The sequence below is a fragment of the Trachemys scripta genome, chromosome 23 (genome assembly GCF_013100865.1).
Source record: "Trachemys scripta elegans isolate TJP31775 chromosome 23, CAS_Tse_1.0, whole genome shotgun sequence".
Classification (NCBI taxonomy): domain Eukaryota; kingdom Metazoa; phylum Chordata; order Testudines; family Emydidae; genus Trachemys; species Trachemys scripta.
The window spans coordinates 11,464,474-11,488,117 of NC_048320.1; the positions used below are offsets into that span (position 1 = coordinate 11,464,474).

At 41.0% G+C, this 23,644-nt stretch overlaps 1 protein-coding gene across 1 annotated transcript in view; it reads right to left on the reverse strand.

The window, feature by feature from the left end:
• NPEPPS (aminopeptidase puromycin sensitive) overlaps nt 1–23,644 on the reverse strand; it is a 61,238-nt gene that overhangs the window by 25,191 nt on the left and 12,403 nt on the right. Inside the window, exons 3-9 of the mRNA XM_034755643.1 lie at nt 12,516–12,593; nt 7,311–7,432; nt 5,612–5,719; nt 4,439–4,639; nt 3,847–3,943; nt 3,704–3,737; nt 2,110–2,224 (exon numbers count right to left, since the gene is read on the reverse strand). Of these exons, the coding sequence (XP_034611534.1) occupies nt 2,110–2,224; nt 3,704–3,737; nt 3,847–3,943; nt 4,439–4,639; nt 5,612–5,719; nt 7,311–7,432; nt 12,516–12,593 (755 nt within the window). The remainder of the gene's footprint in view (nt 1–2,109; nt 2,225–3,703; nt 3,738–3,846; nt 3,944–4,438; nt 4,640–5,611; nt 5,720–7,310; nt 7,433–12,515; nt 12,594–23,644) is intronic.

Below are 23,644 nucleotides of genomic sequence, written 5' to 3' on the forward strand. Positions count from 1 at the left end.
GATAAGTCCAACATTATTTATTTTTAGAGTGGAGACTGTTCAATTTTCATTATAGTTCTGATTAAATCTGTTTCCAAGACAAAAGTTCCAGAACTTAAATATAGTACTGGTGCCAAAGGATTAATGCAACTGTGAAAAATGAAAGATATTCAACTTTACTTTCAAACTCCCAACAAGTCAGGTTTTTTCTGTATTAATTTCATGACGTGTAAGTGGCTGTCAGTCGCATGCTAAGTGCAACAAGCTGCTAGCCTACCCCAATGAAAACTAAAGACCGGGGTGGGGAGATGAGATTCCCGTCTCGTTGCTCAGGCATCTATTTATTTCTCAGAACTATTTTGATTCCAATTAGTTTAATATCTTCAGTGTTAAAGAGCTGGCTATCTGCTAAGATCCAACATTGGCACACTGTAACCACGATGTAACTGACACTTCCTGCAGCGATAGTATCTTTGTTCCCTGTGTACAACAAGCTACCTGAAATGGGAAAGTGAAAGACTTTCACTTCACAAAACATAATCCTATTTCAAATACAAAAAATCTGAAAATATGAAAATTAAAAGAAGAAAACTTTATGAATGGCACAAAGCTTCAAAAGGGAAAGAAAAGGTAAAACTTTTTATCGAAGTATCAAAGCCCTTATAAGACAATATTGCTTTGTTAAATGCCTTACTGTAATGGTTCTCAAGGTGTGGTAGACCACTAAAGGTCTGTGAGCCACCGGTGGTCCCAAAAGCACTTGCTAGTGATCCACAAAGAGCTGGTTGATCACACAACGCCGGCTCTCTCAATTTCCAGCTGCCCGATTGCATTCAAAGCTAAACATACATTACATACTATCCTAATATTACTTTTCAAATTAATTGCTGTTGCTGTGACAGGGATGTGACTTGAATCACACAGGGAGGTGGCCTGTGCAATCGTGAAAGGGAAAAGACAACTTTCTATTATGATGCGTGCCACACTATGGAAAAGGCTGAGAACTGCTTCCTTACTAGTTTCCCTGGTGAAGTGACATATAAATCTGTCTTCCACCGAAGTCATGACCTCTGTTTTGGCAGCCTAAAAGATACGGCTAGGAAACTGCTGGCTTCAGAAGCTGTGCTCCTTTTGCTGCAGTGCTTCTAGTTCAATTACCAAACACACTCTGCTTCTGGCAACAAGGTTTCCTAACATTTAACAGGGTTGGCTTCCAAGGACCCATTAGCAGGGTTGTTGGTTTTTTTGAGGGGGTGTCAGAGGAAAGAAAGGAGCATCAGGCTACTACAGCATTGTAAAGATCTAATCAGAACAGGCAGAGACCATTTGTCGGCAGACATTTCAGTAAACATGGCTTTCGGGTTTGTAAGCACAGTGAGGAGTTTATTAGCACCTTTCAACCTGCTGCCTCTCCTGTACTTTTATTCCCATCTAAATGACTTCAGCGTCAATCATTCAGAAGACTGGCTCCCTATAGACCCAAAATAATCTATGTCCGCTACTACCAGGCAACTTTTCAACTAATGGATTAGAATAATACAGTCCCAGTGTCACCAACTGAGAAGGCCTGCTTAGTAAGAAAAGTTCCTGATGACACAGTGAATCATCCCTACCAGAAAGGAAAATAAGGATTTATCACTTTAAAAGTAATCTAATATGGTGGCTTAGCTCATTTCCATGGAAACCTGCTGTTCTCTTCCCACTCTCTGGCTACATTCAAACAGACTAAGTCAACTTCTTAACATTAATTCACGCACACATGAACTAGAACAGGTTAATTAGCATTTTTCTGTTTATACACCTGTTCTTCAGGCGCATCTGGTCAAGTAGGTATTTTAAAATCCAATTTAAAGACAGCTTTTTAAAGTATCTAACTCAACATGTCTATTCCCTTTTACATGATACTTTAGGGGGCACTTGAAGAATCTACCCATAGTTAGGAGAAGCATGACAAATCTAAACACATGATATGTCTCATCTTAGTTAGCATGCAAGCTCCTTGGGGTGGGGACAGTCTCTTTGTTCTGTGTTTGTACAGTGCCTAGCACAATGTGGTACTGGTCTATGTTTAGGACTCCTAGGTGCTATGGTAATACAAATAATAAAAAAAATACTTTAAATATTAGATACCATAGTTACAAGGTTTCCAAACCACTGGTGAGCAAGTTCGTGTCCCACAACCAGAGCAACCCACTGGCGGGACGAAGAGCAGGAATTTTTGGGATCAATCAGCAGTGCAGTCTCCCTGTTTTTAAGAAATAAAGAGAGATTAATTGAGCAGCACACATCTGGGAAAAATAAGATTTTAAACAGTCTGAATTACCTAAGCAAGCTACAAACATGATCCGCACAACTGAAAAACAGAAGTTGTTTCAGTTTGCACATAAAACAGTTACATTAAATTTCAGAGCTGTTGGGATGACTTGGGGCAACACTTCCTCAAAGTATGCATGAAATCAAGGGCAAGAAACCCAGACAAGAGAAAAACTTTATTCTGCAAAAAATAGTCCAGCTACATGACTAGAAAAAACAGGGGAAAAGTCTCACCTTGACTGCAGTTTGCTTTCACACTTCATAACGTATGCAAAGCAAGTCTTCTTTCCCACACTCAACCCAGAAGGAGTCACCACTCATCCACGTGCCCAGTCATCAGTTGTGTTACATTTACCATCTCAGATGCATACGAATATCCACACACAGACACACACACTCATTTCACTTGTGATCCAATAAGGGAACGCTAAAGAAATCTACAAACACCTGTGTCATAACCATGGCTCAATAGGTCAATCAGAAGAGACTTTCAGACTCCTGCGATTCAAGGAGGGAAAAAATGTCTTGGATAAAATAGAGCCTGCACATTATGCCAGCCTCTTATCTATCATACAGGTAACAGGCAAGACTGCCAATCTGAATGCAAGGGGAGAATGTAGCACTAGCATTAAAGCAGGCTTACAAAATTCTACACACCCAGGGCAAATAATTTTTGCACAGGGAATAAAATATCAGTTCTCGTCAGCATGGTAGCGTGGGCAAGTAGATTTTGTGCATGGGCTAGTAATTTTTCATGACAATTTTGTAAGGCCAAATTAATGGGGTAAATTTAAAAGAAGAAAAATCCTGAAATCTCACTTCAATGCTAATTAACCTAGAGCTAATGAGAGTCCCACGTTGCAGAGGCTGAAGGGAGCGCCTTCCAACAGCTCAAAACAAACATGAGACTATCAAGCAGAAGGTATGACATTTTGCTCATCTGATCAAGCAACTGAAAATGGAAGGCAAGCTAAAGTTTTAAAAATTACTCAACCCACATGTTTGTCCTATGGTTGCAGAAGTTTACCGACTTGGCTAGAACATGCAAAAATCAAAAACAGTTTTCTAAGCTGCGTAAATAACTACAGAACTATGGGGGGGCTGGGGGGGGGAAATGTAGCCAAGAAAACACTTTCTTTTTTTGCAGAAGCTGCTGCTGCCAGATGCTTTTAAAATCTTTCAGGCTATCTTGGCCAGTAGCCTTAAAAGCTCATTCTTGCCCTTCTGAGATGTGAACACCAGTGCATTCTGGTGTAAAAGCCTAAATTACTCAAGACTGAAGCTAGAGTTTGGAGGAAGTTACTCAACCTTACTTGGGATGAAGCCCAATTATTATATCTCCCTAAAACCAGTCTGATTGCCTCCAAAATTAGTGAACAAAGGGGGGAAAGACAGTATTTTAACAGCATACCTATAAGTAACAAGGCCCCAGTTCTCCATGGCACCTTTATAAAATAAATACAAAGGTTTATTGACATTGATACACACCTCTTCCTAAATGTTTAAAATTCAAAGAAAATCAATACCGTTCAGCAATAAAGTGAGTTACTTTACCAGCTGCAAAGTCTGCAATAGCTATGAGATCAATTTTAGGAAGAGGATAAGGAACATTGAAGTAGTCCTTATAAAAAGGCAGAGTTTTAGCAGCAACCTATAAAAAGATAAAAGGAAAAACCTAGTAAACATTTTGAACTAACTCGCAAGGATAGGCCAGAATTGATATTTCCACATGGCTGTAAGTACTCCAGAAAGCAGCACATACTGGCTCTCTGCCCCAGAAATCCCACTTCTAAAAGGTGGGACTTCCAGGAATGCCAGAGTACCAACATTGGAAATACCCCGTTTTTTTCCAGGCTTCAGCCAATCTCTACTACCTTACATTGACTTTATATAAAAGATGATCATGCTAAATCATCTCAGTCGGGTCAGAATCTAGATTTTTGTCATGACTTCATGTTTTATTTGTATGTAATGAATTTCAGTTTACTATCAAGCCTTGTTTCTCCATGTCACTAATCAAACCAAAACCAAAGCAGCATGACAAGTTTCACATTAATTGTGCTGTTGATAGAACTCAGCCAGAACGTAGGCTCCCCAAAACTGGGGACTATACAAATAGCAGAGAAATCACTTCAAGCGCATTTACCTCTAATGCAAACTTTCCCTGTTCTGCTTTGCCAACAGGAGTGTAAACACGGACTAACACACCATCAGACGACCTGGTCTCTACAAAGTCATATTCTCCCACCACAAATGCTACTAGGTACGTTGACATCACAGGTGTGCGGGCAAACTTCACTTCCACCAGATTTTCATCATCAGGGTATGGCTTCCGATCAGTGACATTCTTTCCAACAAACACAAAAAGGAATCTGATTAGTTCCATAAAAAGCAACACTGGATTACAACTTTAAAATGCTCATTACATTTATAGTCCCCAGCTGAAAAACAAATACTTAATTTCTATAGTTTACTCCACAAGTCATATTTCGCACCGCAGTAGCTAAGGTCTGATGGATAGCTTTTGCTATCAGTTCCTGGACTCCTGCTCTCCAGGACTGGTGACAGGACCCATGCCTATGGAGCCAGTTTCCCCTAACAAGTTTCCAGAGCACGATTCTTTTGTTCAAACACAGAAAGGATGGCTGCAACAAAATGGTCGATGGACAAGACTTCTGGCTTGCATTAACACATTACAGCATCAAGCTGCCTGAGAGAAGAAACTGAGTCCTAACTGAAAATGGCCTTTATTAGTAAACAGTCATCCAACAATAGGAGCCTGTAGGATGAGACACTGAAGGGTGGTTTCTCAGTGGCAAATGACTATTATGAAGATTTACACCATATTTGAAATGGGGAATGTGAAGATATCCCCTTCGTACCTGCGATGAAATTGCTACCACTCGCTCCTATTACGTCTGAACTTTAATTATCAGCTCTCCAGGGCAGAGACTGGTCTTATTCATCTATAAAATGCCATGCATGTCTATGTAGCTTTCTAAACAAGCAAAAGTTTTATTTTTTTCATTCATTTAATTGAGCAGCACGTCATGCCACGTGTTAGGACTCGTTTTAATAAACAACCCTCTCTGGCTTGTGCAGCGTATTTAATTTCTGTACTAGCATCAGCTAGCAATGGATATCTACTTTTAAAAAAGCTTCCCTCAATCAAGTATAACTGCTTAGTAATGACAAATAATACAATCCATCTTCCTATTAATGGGTGTCACCAAAACACATCACTAACTTGCAAACAAAACCACTACACAGCCAGTTGCTATTAAAAACTGAGTTCATTACTTGCACATTAAGCACTTACCATATTTGACAAAGCTACTCTGTCTTTAGGGACGACCAATGAGATATCGAATGTTGCCTTAATAGCAGGTTCATCCCAGCAAGGGAAGGCTCTGCGAGCATCAGTGGCCTCAAGGAAATAAGAGCATTAACTGAACAAATCTTTCACAGAGATTATCACAATGAAGCACATAAAAATACATTCTATTGATAGTCTGGCAAGCTAGGGTCAGTCTCTGCTAGAAAAAGTTTCCTTGTTCATCTTCCTTGGCCCTTGGATTAGTATGTTTTCTCTTAAACTATATGCTAATTCACTCTCAGGTTAAAAAAAAAGGCAAGAGAAATTCATCTTGTGTTGCCACTGAAGTTTACAGTCCCTGAGCAAAATTCAGCACAACCATGACCCAAGTAATGCTTCAGTCATGTAAAAGGGAGGGTGCACAGACATCCATAGAAAGCACACATGACCCTTTGGTTGCATCATCTCATTAGACTGCACACACCATGGTATGTTTTATGTGCATTAGATAAAGGATCTCCGGCTGCTAAAAATTTGGCAGTGCAGCAGGGCTGCCACTAAGGCAGGGTCCCTGCCTGCCCCGGCCTCACACCACTCCTGGAAGCGGCCAGCAGCCCCGGGGGAGGGGGAGGCAAGGGTTATCGCATGCTGCTCTTGCCTGCAAGCACCGCCCCCACAACTTTCATTGGCCGGGAATGGGGAACTGTGGTCAATGGGCGCTGCGGGGGCGGTGCCTGAGGAGAGGGGCAGCACGTGGAGCCACGTGCCCTCCCCGGAGCACGTGGGCCCCTTACGGGAGCAGCGTGGGGCAGAGGCAGGCAGGGAGCCTGCCTTAGCTCCGCTACGCCACCGCCTGAGGTAAGTGCCACCCGGCAGGAGCCAGCACCCCATACCTCGCCTGCACCCTAACCTCCTGCTCCAGCCCGGAGCCCCCTCCTGCACCCAAACTCCCTCCCAGAGCTGCACCTCTCACCCCCTGTCCCAGGCTCAGCCCAGAGCTCCCTCCCACACTGTGAACCCCTTGGTCCCAGCCCAGTGCCCACACCCCCTCCCAAACCCCTGCCCAATGAAAGTGAATGAGGGTGGGATGGAGGGCGATGTGTGTGTGAGTGTGAGTGTGAGAGTGAGAGAGCGCGCGCAGGGCGGGGCCTCAGGGAAGGGGTGGGGTAGAACTAGGTTGCCCTTAAATTCAAAAAGTGATCGTGTGCGCAAAAAGTTGGAGACCACTGGTTTAAAGAATGGTATTAAAATGTAATGCTGTTAAGAGCTATAGAATACTTGAGACAGAAGATAGCACACAATCTGAGTGCCATTAAGCTATTGGGAGTAAGTCAGAGAGTCAAAGTAAAATATTAGCGTACTTTCAAAAGGCAATTTATATGGACATTTGGTTCAAAGCAGCTGTTAAAGGAATTTGTTTCTAACACTGCAGCTGTTATACATATGCATCTACTATATATAGACAGAGACTTCGACTGAGGAATTTGCCAGACCCTGGATTTGTTGACTTTTAGGTCACAGTACAAAGCTGATTTTTTATTACCTTCTACTTTGCTGAGAATGAGAAGTGGAAAATATGGATTCTAAAAAAAATCAGGCCATGCATGTAGTTGAGACTAGAAAAACTGTCCCCAAATCTTCTCCCAAGAGTAAACCTTATATTATGAATGACCCTTTCTGAAAACAAAAATACAGCTCATACCTCAAACTGAGTGACAGCAGCATAGCGCGTGTCTCCAGAAGGGGTAGTATATTTACTTCTATAGAAACCTTTCATTTTATCATTCAGCTCTCCAACAAAGTCTATCTTTAACGTCCCCGTCCCTGTGACAAAAAAAGAACAGATGGGACATGTTATTTGGAGGTGCCAAACAGAACATTTATTTCGTCTGCTTTCTCAGGCTGGGCTACTTAGTTGGCTCACTGCCCTTCTGAAATAACTCTTCCCTCCAATTCCTCCCCACCCACCGCTCCATCGCCAGCACCCCTCGAACCCTCCCCTTTTTTGGCAGCACGGCATAGAACACTGCTCAGTGGTAGCTAAGTATTAGGAGTAATACAAGCAAAATCTAACCAGCCATGGAGATACAGCACTTGACTGGTTAGTACCTGTGAGGCTTCTGCTTGTATTCACTTTTTCTACTTGATTGTAACCAGACTAAGCTCTATCTTTTTACCCAATTTAAGGACCTGATACTGCAACTATTACAAGTGAGGGATGCATGACGGGATGTTAGTTTTAACTCTACGCTCCACAGGTAGGCTTAGAAAGCCTATTTATATGGAGTGCCTAAGCGGATATTAATAGAATCTTACGAAAATCTAATACAGTAGTCAAGGTAGAGCTGTCTGCACTCTGACATCCAGGATTTATTCTGCCCTTGATGCCTCAGCACAAAAGGGGAACCTGATCTTGCTAAGAAAGGCAACATGCCAATAACCTACAGAATAAAGCACAGTAACATTTGTATCTGCTTAGAATCTTTACAAAACTGCATGCACAGATAAAAATATACACCTTATTCAATTGTGGTGTCAAATTCCAACCTAAAAAAAATCTCTCAGCAAACGGAACTGCCACACAGTTAACAAGGAGTTTGTATATTCAAAGCCTGGAGAGCACTACATTAATTCAGCTTAGCCCTTTCTGGGTAACAAGAGAACAGATCAACAATCTCTCACATAAATAGCTCCTAAGCCTAACTCCCAATGGCAGGCAGATGATTAGAATCACCTCAGGTGTTCAAGAGCAAACTTCACTATTACCAAAAGCAAACAATCACAGAATCATCTTTTAGTTCTATAGGCCCAGAGTCGGACACATCAACGTAACTTTATCACAGGCGCGGTTTACTTAGTGTGTCAGCGAGAATGTTCTTTGGAGGAGCAGGTCTCAAGTCAAGTGAATGTCATTTACAGTGTCAATGCAAATTAAACTTTATTCTAGTGCAATCCGGCCACTGATACAGTTCTAATGTGGAATCAACTGCTAACTAAGGAGCTAGACTGACAGTAATTTTTTAAGGCACAGGCACAATTGTTCTTATTTAAAATATACTCTTGCAAAAGCCTACTAGAATTCTAGAAAAGAGGACCTACAAACCTTTAATCCCATCATTGGGTTTTAATTTCAACCTGCTACCGCCAAATATAATTGAACAAATAGGATACTTGTACATTTCAATCTTCTACTGGCTCACTATAATGAACAAACTAGAGCAACTGGATAAGTCCTACATGCATAGAATCAGACTTTGTGCATCTGTCCATGAAACGTGAAGCCTGCTGCAGCTCCCCATTCTTTCTTGGAGGGGGCAGGGGAGGAACGTCAAGAACTGAGACAATGAAGTATGAGAGAATGAAATATGGAATTTTTAAAGTAGTTGAAATTTTGTATCTTTCAAATCTTGATTTATTTTTTTTTAACAGCTAGGCAAATAGTAACCTGCACTAGATTTTTTTTTTAGTCAGTGAAATATTTAAACATCTCGACAAGAGGAGTGTTTCCAGCTGACCCAGACGCTAGTATTTTACCATACAAATTGCCACTATCAACAGGAACCCTCTCCTACAATGCTGCCATTGCTAGGCATCATGGTACCTATAGGCAGAAAACCATCAACTGCACATTTTTTTTCCCACTGAACTACAAGTTGCTCTACTAATTATCGTGCAAAATAGTTAATGTGCCTAACCACACAGGACAATATCAAACAGAGGATCTGCTGAAAGATTCCTGGAGTTGTCAGCACCGAACCACTTCTGCTGGGTACTTCTGCTAGGTAATGACAAAATTATTCTATAGCTAAGAGTGTGTGTGTGTGGCTTGATAGGAAGATTTCTTTAAATGCTGCAATACCAGTAGGCCATGTGATTTCAGTCAGCACAAACGCTTAAATATGAGCATCTGCAGCGTCCCACCAATGTATCTTAACCTTTTAAATGATTTCTCCCCCTCAAGTCAGAAGATAGTTCAGTTTACTTTTCATACCCATTCAGTCTTGGGCTTCTCTGCATGGGCTGCCAAAGGAGACTGCCTAGAAGTAGAGCCAACTGTGGTACGGATTTGTGCGAGATGGACATCAGCCCCTCCAGGACAGGGGGTGAATCCAAATGCTCATTTTATATAAGCCTCTCAGTAACCAACTCTCTTCCAGTCCCTACCAACCTGGGATAGATTTTAACTCATGTCAGATGTGAAATTATTCATCTCCTAAACTATCCAATGATGTCACCAACCCCAACAACTACTTGAACAATGCTGAGGTCTAAACCGGCCTCAAAAAGTTACTTTATGTTTAGACGACCGAGAGGGAATAAGTATTGTGAGTAAATCTTGAAATAGAGCAGTCTTACATCATAGTACTTTGGCCTTACTGCAGCTTTCATTCAGGGATACTAAGGCACTTTACAAACAAATACTTAGCACTTTGCACTGTGGTTTATATGCTTAAAACACTATACAAACATTCATTAATCCCCAGTTCTGGAATCAAGACTCTAGAAGAGGGCTGAGTCTTAAGCAACTTCTGTCATTCCCAGGTCACCAATTTTTCTTGGTCCTCTTCTTGTTTTCTCTTTCTTGTCTAGCCAAGACACCCAAAATATTCAGTGAACAATTAAGCTACCTGTTTGGTGGGAATTGAGAACGGAAAGCAACTCTAGCCGAGACAGAGCCAAAGCAGGAGAGTCGTAGTAACCTGAACCAGGCCCACTTTCTATGATCCTCACCCACTTCTTCTAGGGCATTCTATATAAAGGAGTTTTTCAATTCACTAGATAATTTCACTATTAACTAGGACTGTCAAACGATTACAAAAATATTCACAATTAACCGTGAGATAAAAATAGTCACGATTAATTGCCGTTTTAATCGCACTTTAAATCAATAATAGAAAACCAATTTAAATTTATTATATATATTTTTGGATTTTTTCTACATTTTAAAATATATTGATTTCAATGACAACACAAAACTCAAAGTATACAGTGCTCACTTTATATTATTTGTTCTTACAAATATTTGCACTGTAAAAATATAAACAAAAGAAATAGTATTTTTTAATTCACCTGAGACAATTACTGTAGTGTGGTGGTTCTCAACCAGGGGACCAGGGCCCCCTGCGGGGCCGCGAGCTGGTTTCAAGGGGTCCACCAATCAGGACTAGCATTAGACTCGCTGGAGCCCAGGACACAAAGCCGAAGTCTTACTGCATGGGGCTGAAGCCCGGGTCCCTGAGTCCCACCACCCGGGGCTGAAGCCTGAGGAATGTAACTTTGCAGGGGCCCCAGGCAACTGCCCTGCTTGCTACCCCCTAATGCCGGCCCTGGGTTTTATATGCAGAAAAACAATTGTTGTGACACAGGTGGGCTGTGGAGTTTTTATCGCTTTTGGGGGGGAGGGAGAGTGGAAGAGGGCTCAGAAAGAAAAAGATTGAGAACCCCTGCTATAGTGCAATCTCTATCATAAAAGTGCAATTTACAAATGTATAACTTTTTTTTTACATAACTGTACTCAAAACCAAAACAATGTAAAACTTTAGAGCCTACAAGTTAAAGCATGAAGGGGCATACAAATGTTTAGCATATCTGGCACATAAATACCTGGCTACGTGCCATGCGAATGCCTGTTCTCATTGCCAGGTGACATTGTAAATAAGAAGAGGGCAGCATTATCTCCCGTAAATGTAAACAAACAAGTTTGTCTAAGCGACTGGCTGAACAAGAAGTAGGACTGAGTGGACTTGTAGGCTCTACAGTTTTACATTGTTTTGTTTTTGAGTACAGTTATGTAAAAATATTTCTACATTTGTAAGTTACACTTTCACGATAGAGACTGCACTACAGTACTTGTACAAGGTGAACTGCAAAATACTATTTCTTTTATTTTTTCACAGTGCAAATACTTGTAATCAAAATAATACAAAGTGAGCACTGTATATTTTGTATTCTGCATTGTAATTGAAATAAATATATTTGAAAATGTAGAAAAACATCCAAAAATATTTATAATAAATTCAAATTGGTGTTCTATTATTGTTTTCCTGTGCGATTAAAACAGTGATTAATCACAGCTATTTTTAATCTAGTTATTTTGTTTTGCGTTAATTGCTTGCATTAACTGCAATTAATTGACAGCCCTACTATTAACACTGAAGCATTATGGAAACTGGCCCCTCTGTTTAACTGCAATGTAAATATTAAGCTAGTTAGAAACTGGGCACTAACTGTTCAGTTGCCTGACATTCGCCCATCAGATTGTGAAATTCAGAAGGGGAAATTTTAAATAAAACACATAGCAAAAGGAATACACAATAAGAGAGGCAGACAGACCCACCCTGAGTGACAGTATTTTAACTTGGCTGAGCCACGTAGCATGTCAGTCTGAGGCCTGGTCTACACTACAGAGTTAGGTCGACTTAAGGCAGTTTTGGAAGCGTCTACACTAAAATGTAACTCCCACCGATGTGAGTCGCCCACTACACCGACTTAACTCCACATTCATGAGAGGCGTAGCACTTAAGTTGATGTAGTTAGGTGATGCAGTATCTGTGTTGACACTGTGTTACTTACATCGCCTGTTGGCTGTCAGCCCCACTGCGGGGCTCACAGCTGGAGCTCACCTGCCCAGGGCTGACAGCTGGAGCCCCCCACACCACTGGGCAGTATGGGGACTCCAGCTGTGAGCTGTCAGTCCCAAGACAGTGAGGCTCCAGCTGCCACTGCCCCACCTTGCCCCACACAGTTAAGCTGGTGGAAGCACGCCTGGTGAGGATGCGCACAGCCGACAGAACAAGTACAGTGTGGATGTGAAACACCTCTTTAATTACTGCAGCAGTTGAATTATCTTAAGTCGATTTAATTTTGTAGTGTAGACATGCCCTGAAACTTTGGAAGCACCTCTTACCTTTTTGTAGAGTACTGGGAAAGGAGAGAGTAACTTTCTCATCTTCATTCTGATAGTTGAATCCCGTGGCGTGTATTTCTGAAACGGAAAGAGCACTTGGTTCAAACAAGAGCCTAGAATGTTTCCGTAACTCAAGAGTACTTTACGTTCACACTTCAGTGAATTGAATGCAGCTGAACTTAGCAAAATGCTGTAATCACTAATCAAGATTTCAATTAACAGAGAACAATGTAAACCTAAACACCCAAAGAAATACCACACTTTTTGACAAGGTTCAATGCTCTATTCTCATGCCTCAGAAAACCAATTTAAGCATATTTATGTGGGGGTCATAGGGTTCCCACACACTGATTTCATTCCAAGCTACTACCTCAATCTCTTCCCACACACACTCCATTGGAATGCTGCACTTACACAGATCTGCAAAAGCTGAGCAACCTAATTGTTTCACACCTAGAGCAATGAGAGCTGTATGTTCAGATTATAAACTCTTTGGGGTGAGGATTGTCTGCCTCTTGTTCAGCACCAAGCATGTTGGTGGCACTTAAATGCTCTCCTGATACAGAGTGAAATTCCAGTTGAGATCTCTCAGTTGACAGGAGATGCAGCAGTGTTACGGAGAACAAAGAGAAAAGTTGGTCCAATAGAGATCTGTTTAATTTTACCTAGTTGTCCAAAACATAATATTTACAAAAATCAGACAATTTGTTTTAGAAGCTTCTAGATCTCAATTTGAAAAACCAATATTCAATTTTTCAAAGCTGGTTCTTATACCCTGAAAATGAAACTCAGAGGTCTTCAGGAACAGGGACCCTGTCTTTGTTTAGATTTGTAAAGCAGCTAACAAGGGACTCCCAGGTCCAATTGGAGCTGCTAAGCACTACATTGTAAACGGTTACTGTTAAATAACAACTCCAGGCCAGACTGACAGACAGTGGAAATCAGCACTCCGATACCAAGCTCATCCACAGAGCTGCAGTGTGCTCAGTGCCGAGGAAGCACCTTGTTTTGCTGCCTCCTTTCTAACCAATTCAGTGAGTGGCACTTACTGTGTTTGGAGACAATGGTTGTGTCCAGCACTCCTCACCCAGGAAAATTGCTACAGCTTTCAAGGTGAGATCCTAGACCCCCTTCACCACACCCCTGGTCTACACAAATAATCCATCACTAACAAGCCTTGAGAAACAGAGTTGTACGTAATCAACGGATGAACACTATTTTTAATACTTCCCAATGTTCTGAGCTGGTAAATTTCCATTCAACACATCACGTGCCTACACAGCATTATATACACCGAGGCATAGTTGTGGATTTACTAATACACATTGGCTTAGTCTTCTAAGGTATTAATATTTAAAGGACAACAGAAATAAGGAAAAGGATGATAGAAGAAATTGACTGTGTTAGATATGAACACATTAAAAGAGGAACATTCCACAGTATCCATTCTCATTACATGGATCCTTGAATCACTATGCACTACAGCTACAAACGACGGAGTTTAATTTTGAAGCATTACAGAATGACCTCTTTTTCTAGGGTCATATATTGTGGTATTTTCCAGACATGCATTTTTAGATACAGCCACAGAACACTCAAGTTCATTTTATCAAGCCAGGAACTGCCAGGAAGAACTCCTTTTTCAGGAATACTGTTTACTGAAAATGTGCTTTAGTTTACTCTAGTATAAAATATTAGGGGAGAGAACATGTTGCTCCATTTTTTAAAATGGTGCATTATTTCAGCTTGAAATTCATGCAGAGTAAATACCAATCTCTGTTGACAAAATTTAAATGTAAAAATTGCATGAATGCATACGGTCTTACCTGCTTGCTCCATGATACTTTACTCAGGAATTAATCCGCATTGATTGCAATAGTGAGATAGTCAACCCTCACTATAAAACAATTGTAAGTGGAAAGAAATATAGCAGTGACTCAATCCAAAGAGAAAAATGATAGTTTAGTGGACTGATGTGTTGAAAGTTTAATCTAATAGTTAACACTCTGCACTTCCACTATTTTAAATAGTCTATCCCCTTCTGCTCAAACCACTGAATTCAAGTGAAAACAGGTCTGGGATATTAAGACACAAGAAAGACTTGAACAATGCTTTCTGGACAAAGGTTCACCAAATACAGCCAGGGAAAAAAAAAAGAGAAGTGATTGGGTTCCTCTCTTCTCTTAGTTTTGTAAAAGAGCCATTCCCAGCAAGCTGTAGGTCGAAGCATACTGGACAGAATGTTGTTGGACTTCTGAGTGTATGGAGGTCTGAAGAATAAGGCACAAAAATGAACTTTGCGGTAAAATGAGGGAGCAAAACTGGTTGCCAACTGTATCACTAAATAAGATTCACTGGATTTTGACCCCTGCTATCTTTAGATTCCAACAGAAAACAAACCTGGTGTAGCAAGATAGAGCACCAGCAATCTGTCGAATGAGGAGGAAGGGGCTGAACATCTGCCTCAGATATTTCTCTGTCAGGCTGCCTGGAAAGTATGTTATCCACCACAGGGGCCAGCAAGTGATGCTGAGCTGACCAACTGCGTGTCAGCTTGAGGACAGAGGCTAAAATAAAGAGCTAAGAAAGCAGAGTGGAAGGTCTCTTGATCCCGAGCTCAGTGAAAGAACACTATGCTCTCCATATAGGGCTGTGGCAAGGCCTGGTCATGAAGTCAAGGCCTCAATGTCACTGCAGATTCACAGCTCCACCCTACTGAACCTAAGGAAGTACCTGACAGCATGCAGATTGTTGCCAAATTTGACATCAAATATTTAATTTCTTAATTTATTTTTTCTCCCACAGGCTCTAAATCACTACAAACCAATTGTGCTTAGCATCAGCACATTGTTGTGGTGTGGTTTGAAAACTTTTCTTGCCTGTGCATGAAAGACATTGGGCAACTGTTTTAACCATGGTAGATACATAGCCAAAACAGCCCTCGCTCCCCCACCCCGCAGTTTTATTTTTCTGCTTGCACAGAAAGAAACTTTGTTTATACATGCAGATAACAACCATGTTTCACAACAGTACTTAAACGCGGTTAATTGTGTAGGGAAGATGGGGTCTAACACTATGTTAAAACAGGGTTGCTTCCAACATTAGTTTCTAGTGTAATGTACATAAGGCCTTAGCACTCGATTGTTCAGAGGGGATGATTTTGATGAATACTGTGGGTGCTCTCTGCAACTCTGAAAATAAGGACTCAAGAACAGCCTCACTTGCTATCACAAACTTCCTCTGGTTAACTTACATTTTTAAAATAGCAGAAAGATTTAAATCTAGGAGGGTAACAAAGAGAATTTATTCAGTTAATGTTTCAAAAATGCACATAACAGAATTATTGATAATGGTGTCAAATCAAATGTCTCTTCCCAGCCCCTCAAACTCTGGCTTCCATATGCATTTTTATGTTAAAATACACAAGAGATAATTGCCTTTCTATCAAGTCGAAAATCATACTTGAAGTTGCACTATTTTTAAGGATTTGAAGGATGCCCATTCAAGACTGCAAGATTTTTTTAAATACCCAGCAAAGTATGAATAAATTAGTGATTATGCAGACCACAAATACTTAAGCCTTAGAATACGGTCTACAATATTTTTGTAAGTGCCTAAGAGAACTACTTGTAACAAACATGTAAGTGCTGCAAGAGGCTGCTGGAATTCCTGATGGAGCTGAATACAAAGGCTCCTGAAGGAAACAGCACAATTTTGGCGTTTGGCACTGCCAGGTGGTGAGTTCATCACTGGCACACTAGTATATACACTGGACCAAGTAGCATGAGAAAACAGGCAGAAGTTATTAGTTCTCAGTTTCTTTGGAAAAGGGCATTAAAAAAAGATCCAGTAAAGTTTCCAAAATATGGGGCACTACATATTTAACATCAGGTTTCCATAAAGAACATCCAGTATTTTAAATAACTCATTGCACTTTTACAGAGTAATTCCTGAAACTGCACAGTATCCAGGTGGATATGTCAATTAATTAATTATTCCAATGTACAGGAATGTACTACAAAAGTCTAGATCCTGGCCAAAGGTTATATGCAGTATGTCCAATCTAGTGTACTATATTTGAGAGAATACACAGACAAATACCAAAGATAGAATTATATATGTTAGGAATCAAGCTGATTGTAAAAGATGATTCCCCCTACACTCAACTGGGGTCACTGTCCATACTTGGGGGTAAAAAAGGTGCATTAAAATACTAGAGAAGACAGTTGTAGCTTTAACACATGCTAGCTGGCAGAGGTAAATACCCCTCCCCCATCCCTCACAAGGCTTACCTCAATTCACTAAGATGCATTAAACACACTTTTCCCTAGTGAAAACAAGACTTTCAGTGGTGTTTTCTGAGCTAAAAATTAAAGAACCTCCTTGGTCATTTATGAGTTAAGTACGACTCTGATCTATTTATGTAGATTCTACATTAATTGTCTTTCAAACACATTCTACATCCTGTTTGCTGCATCAAACATATTAAATACCAACAGTTACTGAGTTTAACAACACAAACTGTAAAAAGCAGGTTTAGTGTTCTGGTTTTTCCACTAAATTCCCTAGGTAAATATCCAAGAGCTTTATAATGGCATACAGAGGCACATTCTCCCCCTCACAGAAATCAGCTTGGGAATTTTTGTTGCCACATTCAATGGCATCAGATTTTGGCCAACAGAGCTCAAAATTGAAGCAACTCACCACTATGCCTATATTTATGTTATGACCCCACCTACACTTGCAGAAAAAACATGGTATCTGAGTGGTTTTAACACACACTCCTCAGGACATGACCCGTCTCTTCCTGCTCTGCAGCAGATCTAGCACAGAGGTGGGCAAACTACAGCCTGCAGGCTGCATCTGGTCTGCGGGACCGTCCTGCCTAGACCTTGAGCTCCCAGACGGGGAGGCTAGCCCCCGGCCCCTCCCCTGCTGTTCCCTCTCCCCCGCAGCCTCAGCTCACTGTGCCGCCAGCGCTCTGGGCGGCGGGGCTGAGAGCTCCTGCCAGGCAGCACGACTGCGAGAGCCACCAGCCTGTCCCAGTGCTCTAGACTGCGTGGCTGGCTCCGGCCGGGCGGCGCGGCTGCCAGTCCTGGTGCTCTCATGGTACGAGGGCAGGGAGCAGGGGGTTGGATAAGGGACAGGGGGCAGTTGGATAGGCATGGGAGTCCCAGGGGGCCTGTCAGGGTGTGGGAGTGTGGATAGGGGTCGGGGCAGTCGGAGGACGGGGGGGGTTGGATTATGGCTAATATTGTTTTAAAACGTGGGTAAATGGGGTCAGCGGGTTCCATGTTTTAAACGTTATTTATAGTCACACTTAACTACAAAAGTTAATCTGTCCCAGGGAAGGGAGTCAATAAAGTGGTTTGGGCAAGCTCACAGAACCACCATACTAGGAATCCTGACAAGAACAGTGCTGGGATCTATTTTTAAACACTGTTGCTAGCACAGTGTGGACAAACTTCAGCCTTTCATTAAAGGTGTGCCCAAGCAATCTGCCACAGTAGAAAGAAAATTCGAGGCTCCTCACCTACCCTCTTGTGGAGTTTAAGTTTCACAGATGCAAGAAGTTAACAACTTGTACTTCCTAGGTCATCAGCATTAATCACTGACCTCCAGCAATGTGATTTATGGAGAGTTTTCTGGTGATTTTCACAAAATTTCATTGGACACTCTGCAACTAAATTAGTTAAAAGAAGTACTACTTTCTCCTTCACAAAAATGCTTACGCATCACACTATCACTCTCATCCCATCAGGTCCAGATTAAGGCAATCCAGGGCCCTCAGCACACAGAGTATGTCTGTAGTTTTAGCATGTGCTCCTACATTCCAAACTCTGTTACTATCCACCCTCATCCATATGCTTAATTGCACTTGAAACCTGTGCTTGCATGCACAGCTTGGGGGCCTGGGTTAAAGCACAAAATGCTTTAGCAAGGGCTAGAACGTGAGGATGGCCAAGAGCACTCAAGTGCTCATAGTGCTCAAATGCCCTTCCCACAATTCCCCCTCTCCGCCTCCAAAGGACAGGCAAGTTCTCCAGCAATTGATACAATTAATTGGGAAAGAATCCCCGAGCATCTCAGCATAAATCATGGGATATGCCCACAGACAGAAGCGAGTGCAGAAACACTGAGGAAACAATGTGGGTAAAGATTTGCTGCGGAAACAGCTCATACTCAGGCAAGGTAACCAGAGAGCCAAATACCAGGTTAGTTGTGCAGTGCAGACAAACCCTATGGCCCAGGATCCCTTGTGGCCATTCAATGATTTAGATAATGGCATAGAGAGCACACTTACAAAGTTTGTGGACAACACGAAGCTGGGAGGAGTTGCAAGTGCTTTGGAGGACAGGATTAAAATTCAAAATGATCTGGACAAACTGGAGAACTGGTTTGAAGTAAACAGGATGAAATTCAATAAGGACAAATGCAAAATACTCCACTTAGAAAGGAACAATCAGTTGCACACATACAAAATGGGAAATGACTGCCTAGGAAGGAGTACTGTGGAAAGGGATCTGGGGGTCATAGTGGATCACAAGCTAAATATGAGTCAACAGTGCAACACTGTTGCAAAAAAAGCAAACATCATTCTGAGATGTATTAGCAGGAGTGTTGTAAGCAAAACATAAGTAATTCTTCTACTCTACTCCACGCTGATTAGGCCTCAACTAGAGTATTGTGTCCAGTTCTGGGCACCACATTTCAGGAAGAATGTGGACAAATTGGAGAGAGTCCAGAGAAGAGCGACAAAAATGATTAAAGGTCTAGAAAACATGACCCACGAGGGAAGACTGAAAAAATTGGGTTTGTTTAGTCTGGAGAAGAGAAGGCTGAGAGGGGACACGATAACTGTTTCAAGTACGTAAAAGGCTGTTACAAGGAGGAGAGAGAAAAGTTGTTTTTCTTGACCTCTGAGGATAGGACAAGAAACAATGGGCTTAAATTGCAGCAAGGGAGGTTTAGGTTGGACATTAGGAAAAACTTCCTGTCAGGGTGCTTAAGCAGTGGAATAATTCATTGCCTAGGGAGGTTGTGGAATCTCCATCACTGGAGATTTTTAAGAGCAGGTTGGACAAACACCTGTCAGGAATGGTCTAGATAATTCTTAGTCCTGCCACGAGGCAGGGGACTGGACTAGATGACACCTCGAAGTCCCTTCCAGTCCTATGATTCTATGAAAAGGTGGTGTTGATAGGCCCCTTTGGAGCATTAAGTTTTGAAGTTAACACTCCATTGAAATGCACAAGGTGGTTCACGCACCTCAGTTCAAATTATCTGCAGACTCAAGCAGATATAACTGCATATTGCCAAGCTTTTCACAACTACTAGAAACTTAATTTTTGTTTTTAAATGACAGCTGAGATTCTGATGTAATCATATTGACTTCAGGAGCTGGGAATCCAGGAACGCCTTAATCAGGTCCTGCATCCTATTTGTGGCTGTTGACTAACTTCCTGTGGGACTGAAAAGACTGAAGTGGCAAACATCAAGTGGCAAAAATTTAAATAAGGAGTCAGCTGGCAACATTTTTTTCAAAAATTGTATATAGAAAAATGGCAATGCTAAAATGGAAGGGCAGTGCTCACTCAATTTGGTAAAATTAACAGATAACACTACGTCTGTGTGCAATTCTGCATGTGAAATTGCTGATTATTACCCTCCGAGCTCCTCAACATTCATGTCTTTAATAACGAGTTGCTTGTAATCCGTGAAACATCCAAAATGCTCTCCAAGTTAAATGAAAATGAAAAATAATTAGCCAATAATTATGACTTCAGCATGTAATTCACACCTCCTTAAAATGCAGACTTGCAGGGAAATCAAGCTACTTAATATCCAATATTAAATATGAGTAAAATACAATCCCCTGAAATTTACTTAAAGAGCCAACTACTTATACTTGTTTTCTTAATCCCTTATTTAGTGGAGCATGGCCATTCATTTGGACAAAGGTAATATGGCTAATGCATAACTATTCACCTTAACCAGAGGGAGATGGCCAAAAGTATAGGCCCAGGAATCTAGAAGGCAACAAATGATCCAGTCATGAAAGAAAACTCACTGAAGTGAAGGAAGAGTTTGCAATAGAAAATTCTGAGTAATTCTAAACTGAGCATCATGGTTCCAGTGTAACGTTAGTTGGTCTATGTGGCAAGTTCACAGCTACCAGACAGAATTTCAATTACTATTTCTAATAATATCATTCATTCTCATATTTCAGTAGTCAATGCCTTTGCATATTAAGTCCTATTTATCCTGACTCGTGCATCACAATCAATAATGCAGATTCTGGAGTCCAAATTCTGCTCTCAGTTATAACTCTTTTCAAATGGGCCAAACACATGTAACACAGAGAAAAGTGTGGCCACAATTGCAGTTAAAAGTTTTGTTGATTCATGAGTCACACTTGAATCCATCTCCCATATATCTGTGCTGGCTCTGCAGGGCTTATAGGAATTAGTAATAAAAAACCCAACTACAGTTTTCACTGAAGTCAGCAAACCTGCCTCTATTCACAAGGGGAACAGATTTGTTGAGAAAGGAGGTGCTATTTCTACCCTGTTACTTTTCAGCGTAGAACCACACTTTAAAAGGAGATAAGATATTATCTCGTCTCACATATAACAATGTATACATCAAGCAGAAATTCTTCCCCCAGTTATAGAATTAAAATGGGTAGCAATTCCTCACTACAGCCTGTAGAGGAGAAAGTTTACTGATCTTACAAAGATTCCTATAATTCTTGTTTTAAAATCTAATACATAATATTTATATTGACCCTTGTAAAATGTTATAAGTAGCAAAAGTTCAATTGATTTGTTTTATATTTGCATCCCTTTCTAGTACAATATTTTGTATTTGTGGTCAATCAAACAAATGCCATGTAAAAGCAATGCATATTATCACAATAGCAGCACTAGTAAGACAGACTTCTAAGTAACAGCAACAGGTGCCAGAAAAGAACCTCTACAAATGGAATGCCAATTCCATGCAATTTTACTTTGAAAGTCATTACTATTTGGCAGCCTACCAAACTGAATTAAATGCCTTAACCCTACAAAGAAATAGCCAGAGTATAAGAATAAACCTTATTAGGAATACATTTTCTATGTATTTACGCTGCCACAGTTTACCACAGTCAAGGTAATTAAAACTCAGGATAAAGTGTTTTAGCCACAGAAATTTCTTTTCTATTTTACTTGATTATGAAAACAACAGAGGGACAGAACATACAATTATTTTAAAGGATAATTTTTTATACTAAGTTCTGCTACTGGTACTTCCAAGCTATCCAGTAAGGATACCAACACTGAAACAGTATAAAACGAATGTCACAGGGAAACTCTACGAGGTTCATTTCAGAGTATGGCAAATGGGGGGCCAATAACTAAAAACAGGTGGTGCAAAATTTTAAATATCTTGGGCTTCATTTTAATTTTGTGGGAAGACAAGATTTTGGGGGACGTGATTTATCCTCTCCTGCTCGCTCCTGCCATTTCCTCAGGACTTGAACAGACTTTTCAAGAGGCATCATGTACACATGGTGGTTTTGTTAGGTAGGATAAATTCTACGTCCTCTGCTATTGTCATCACGCTCTTCACCTCCTCACCACCAGCACGATGCATAGCTTCAGGAATGCCTAGCAATACAGTGTGTTTAATGAGACTAAAGATCGCTAATGACACAGTGTGCAATGTTGTCCTGGGGGATAAAATGTTTGTGAAATCTGTGCGGGATTGAGGAGTCAGGATACGGCCCCACCGCCTGAATTAAACCTTGCCTCTGGAACAGCTAGCACTGCGTTCTCCCACCATGAAGGCTGAATGGACAGCTTCCAAATTGCTCGACAATGCTCCCTGCACCACAGTCTTGTTCTTTCACTGCCCACGGCACTTCCTGCATGAAGTTCAACTTTCTCAAAACATACCCATTGAATGCGACTTCCTTACAGCACAGATCCCTATCTGCCTGGGCACTATTCAGCTGTTCACGGCCAACACTGGCAGGTCCTCTGGTTACTTTCCTGATGTTTGCAGAAAATGTCGCCTCACCGAAGACCATGATCAAACCAAATTAAAAACAAAGCCTGCTGGTGGATGTTCCTCTGGTCACACAAAAACCTGCACTTCTGACATATCTAATGGACACTTTAGTAAATCTTTTCCTGGTACATCACTGCAAAAGGAACATAAGCTTTCCCTATCTAAACTAGTCAGGAGAATTTTAAGCTTCAATTTTTTCTTAAGTGTTTAAAAAAATGTAATGGGTCCCATCCCTCCAATTCCCTTTCGTTTATCCAACAACTGAAGACACTGTAGGAAAATTTAAACCTATTTAAAGGAACATCTTCCAAATCCAAACCCACAGTAGTTCATCTTATTTATAACCAAATTTCAAGGGAACGCTTCATGACATCACTATCATAGCGTCCTCTTCGGAAAGTTCTGCAGAGTTTTTTTTACAGGCTGGAGGATTTAAAATGTACTCTTACACAGTGGGCCAAATAGCTGCTATCATGTTTGTACTATTAAAGACTCCATAAAAAAAAAAATTAAGAGCTCACAAACAAGTCATTAAAACATCCTTAACTCTCCTTATTTTGTAAATCTACTTCATAGTAAGCTAAGCATTTCTATATCAAGGACCACATCTTCCACACCTAGGTCATCTCATGCTTTCATTACTATAATTTCTCTCCACCCTCCAATCTATTTAAAATCCCATTGCTGAAATCATCTTCTCTCACCACCTTGACAATCTTGAATCTCTTCACTAGCTTCCCGTCTTTTCATATCAATTGAAAGTTCCAGTCCTCTCTGTTAAGGCCCTATGTAATCTCATCTCCACCTTTCTCTGTTCTTATTTCCTCCCAATTGGGACTCCTGTTGTCTCCTATATCAACTTAGATTTACTTGTGGCACCCTAGAGACTAACAAATTTATTAGAGCATAAGCTTTCGTGGACTACAGCCCACTATGCATCCGAAGAAGTGGGCTGTAGTCCACGAAAGCTTATGCTCTAATAAATTTGTTAGTCTCTAAGGTGCCACAAGTACTCCTGTTCTTCTTTTTGCGGATACAGACTAACACGGCTGTTACTCTGAAACCTAAGTATATTA